Source organism: Eimeria mitis, genomic scaffold (assembly GCF_000499745.2).
Source record: "Eimeria mitis Houghton genomic scaffold, Emh_scaff1916, whole genome shotgun sequence".
NCBI lineage: Eukaryota > Apicomplexa > Conoidasida > Eucoccidiorida > Eimeriidae > Eimeria > Eimeria mitis.
Genome location: NW_013570238.1, coordinates 8,244 through 8,515, shown reverse-complemented (window position 1 = coordinate 8,515; position 272 = coordinate 8,244). Strand labels below are relative to the sequence as shown.

Here is a 272-nt window from a genome sequence, read left to right as displayed (position 1 = left end):
TTTCGCATGCAGCTGTCCACTCTGCTGTTGCTGCTGCAGTTGCTGCTGCTGCTGCTGCTGCTGTTGCTGCTGCAGTTGAGTTTACCGCTGCTGCCCCTGCAGCAGGCAGCAGAGCTTCCTGCTGCTGCTGCTGCTGCTGCTGCTGCTGCTCTATGATTGTGCGCAGCAGCGGCGGCGGCTCGCACAGCAGCAGCAGCAGCTCAAGCGCTGTCTGTATAGCTTCTTCTACAGCAGGTGATGCTGTCTCCTTGCTGCTGCTGCTGCTGCTGCTT

The 272-nt window shown here is 59.9% G+C and overlaps 1 protein-coding gene across 1 annotated transcript in view; it reads right to left on the bottom strand.

Moving 5' to 3' along the window:
* EMH_0045830 (uncharacterized protein) overlaps window positions 1-272 on the bottom strand; it is a gene marked incomplete at both ends in the record, with an annotated part of 2,448 nt that overhangs the window by 1,217 nt on the left and 959 nt on the right. The window contains one exon of the mRNA XM_013496101.1: window positions 86-272. Within this exon, the coding sequence (XP_013351555.1) occupies window positions 86-272 (187 nt within the window). The remainder of the gene's footprint in view (window positions 1-85) is intronic.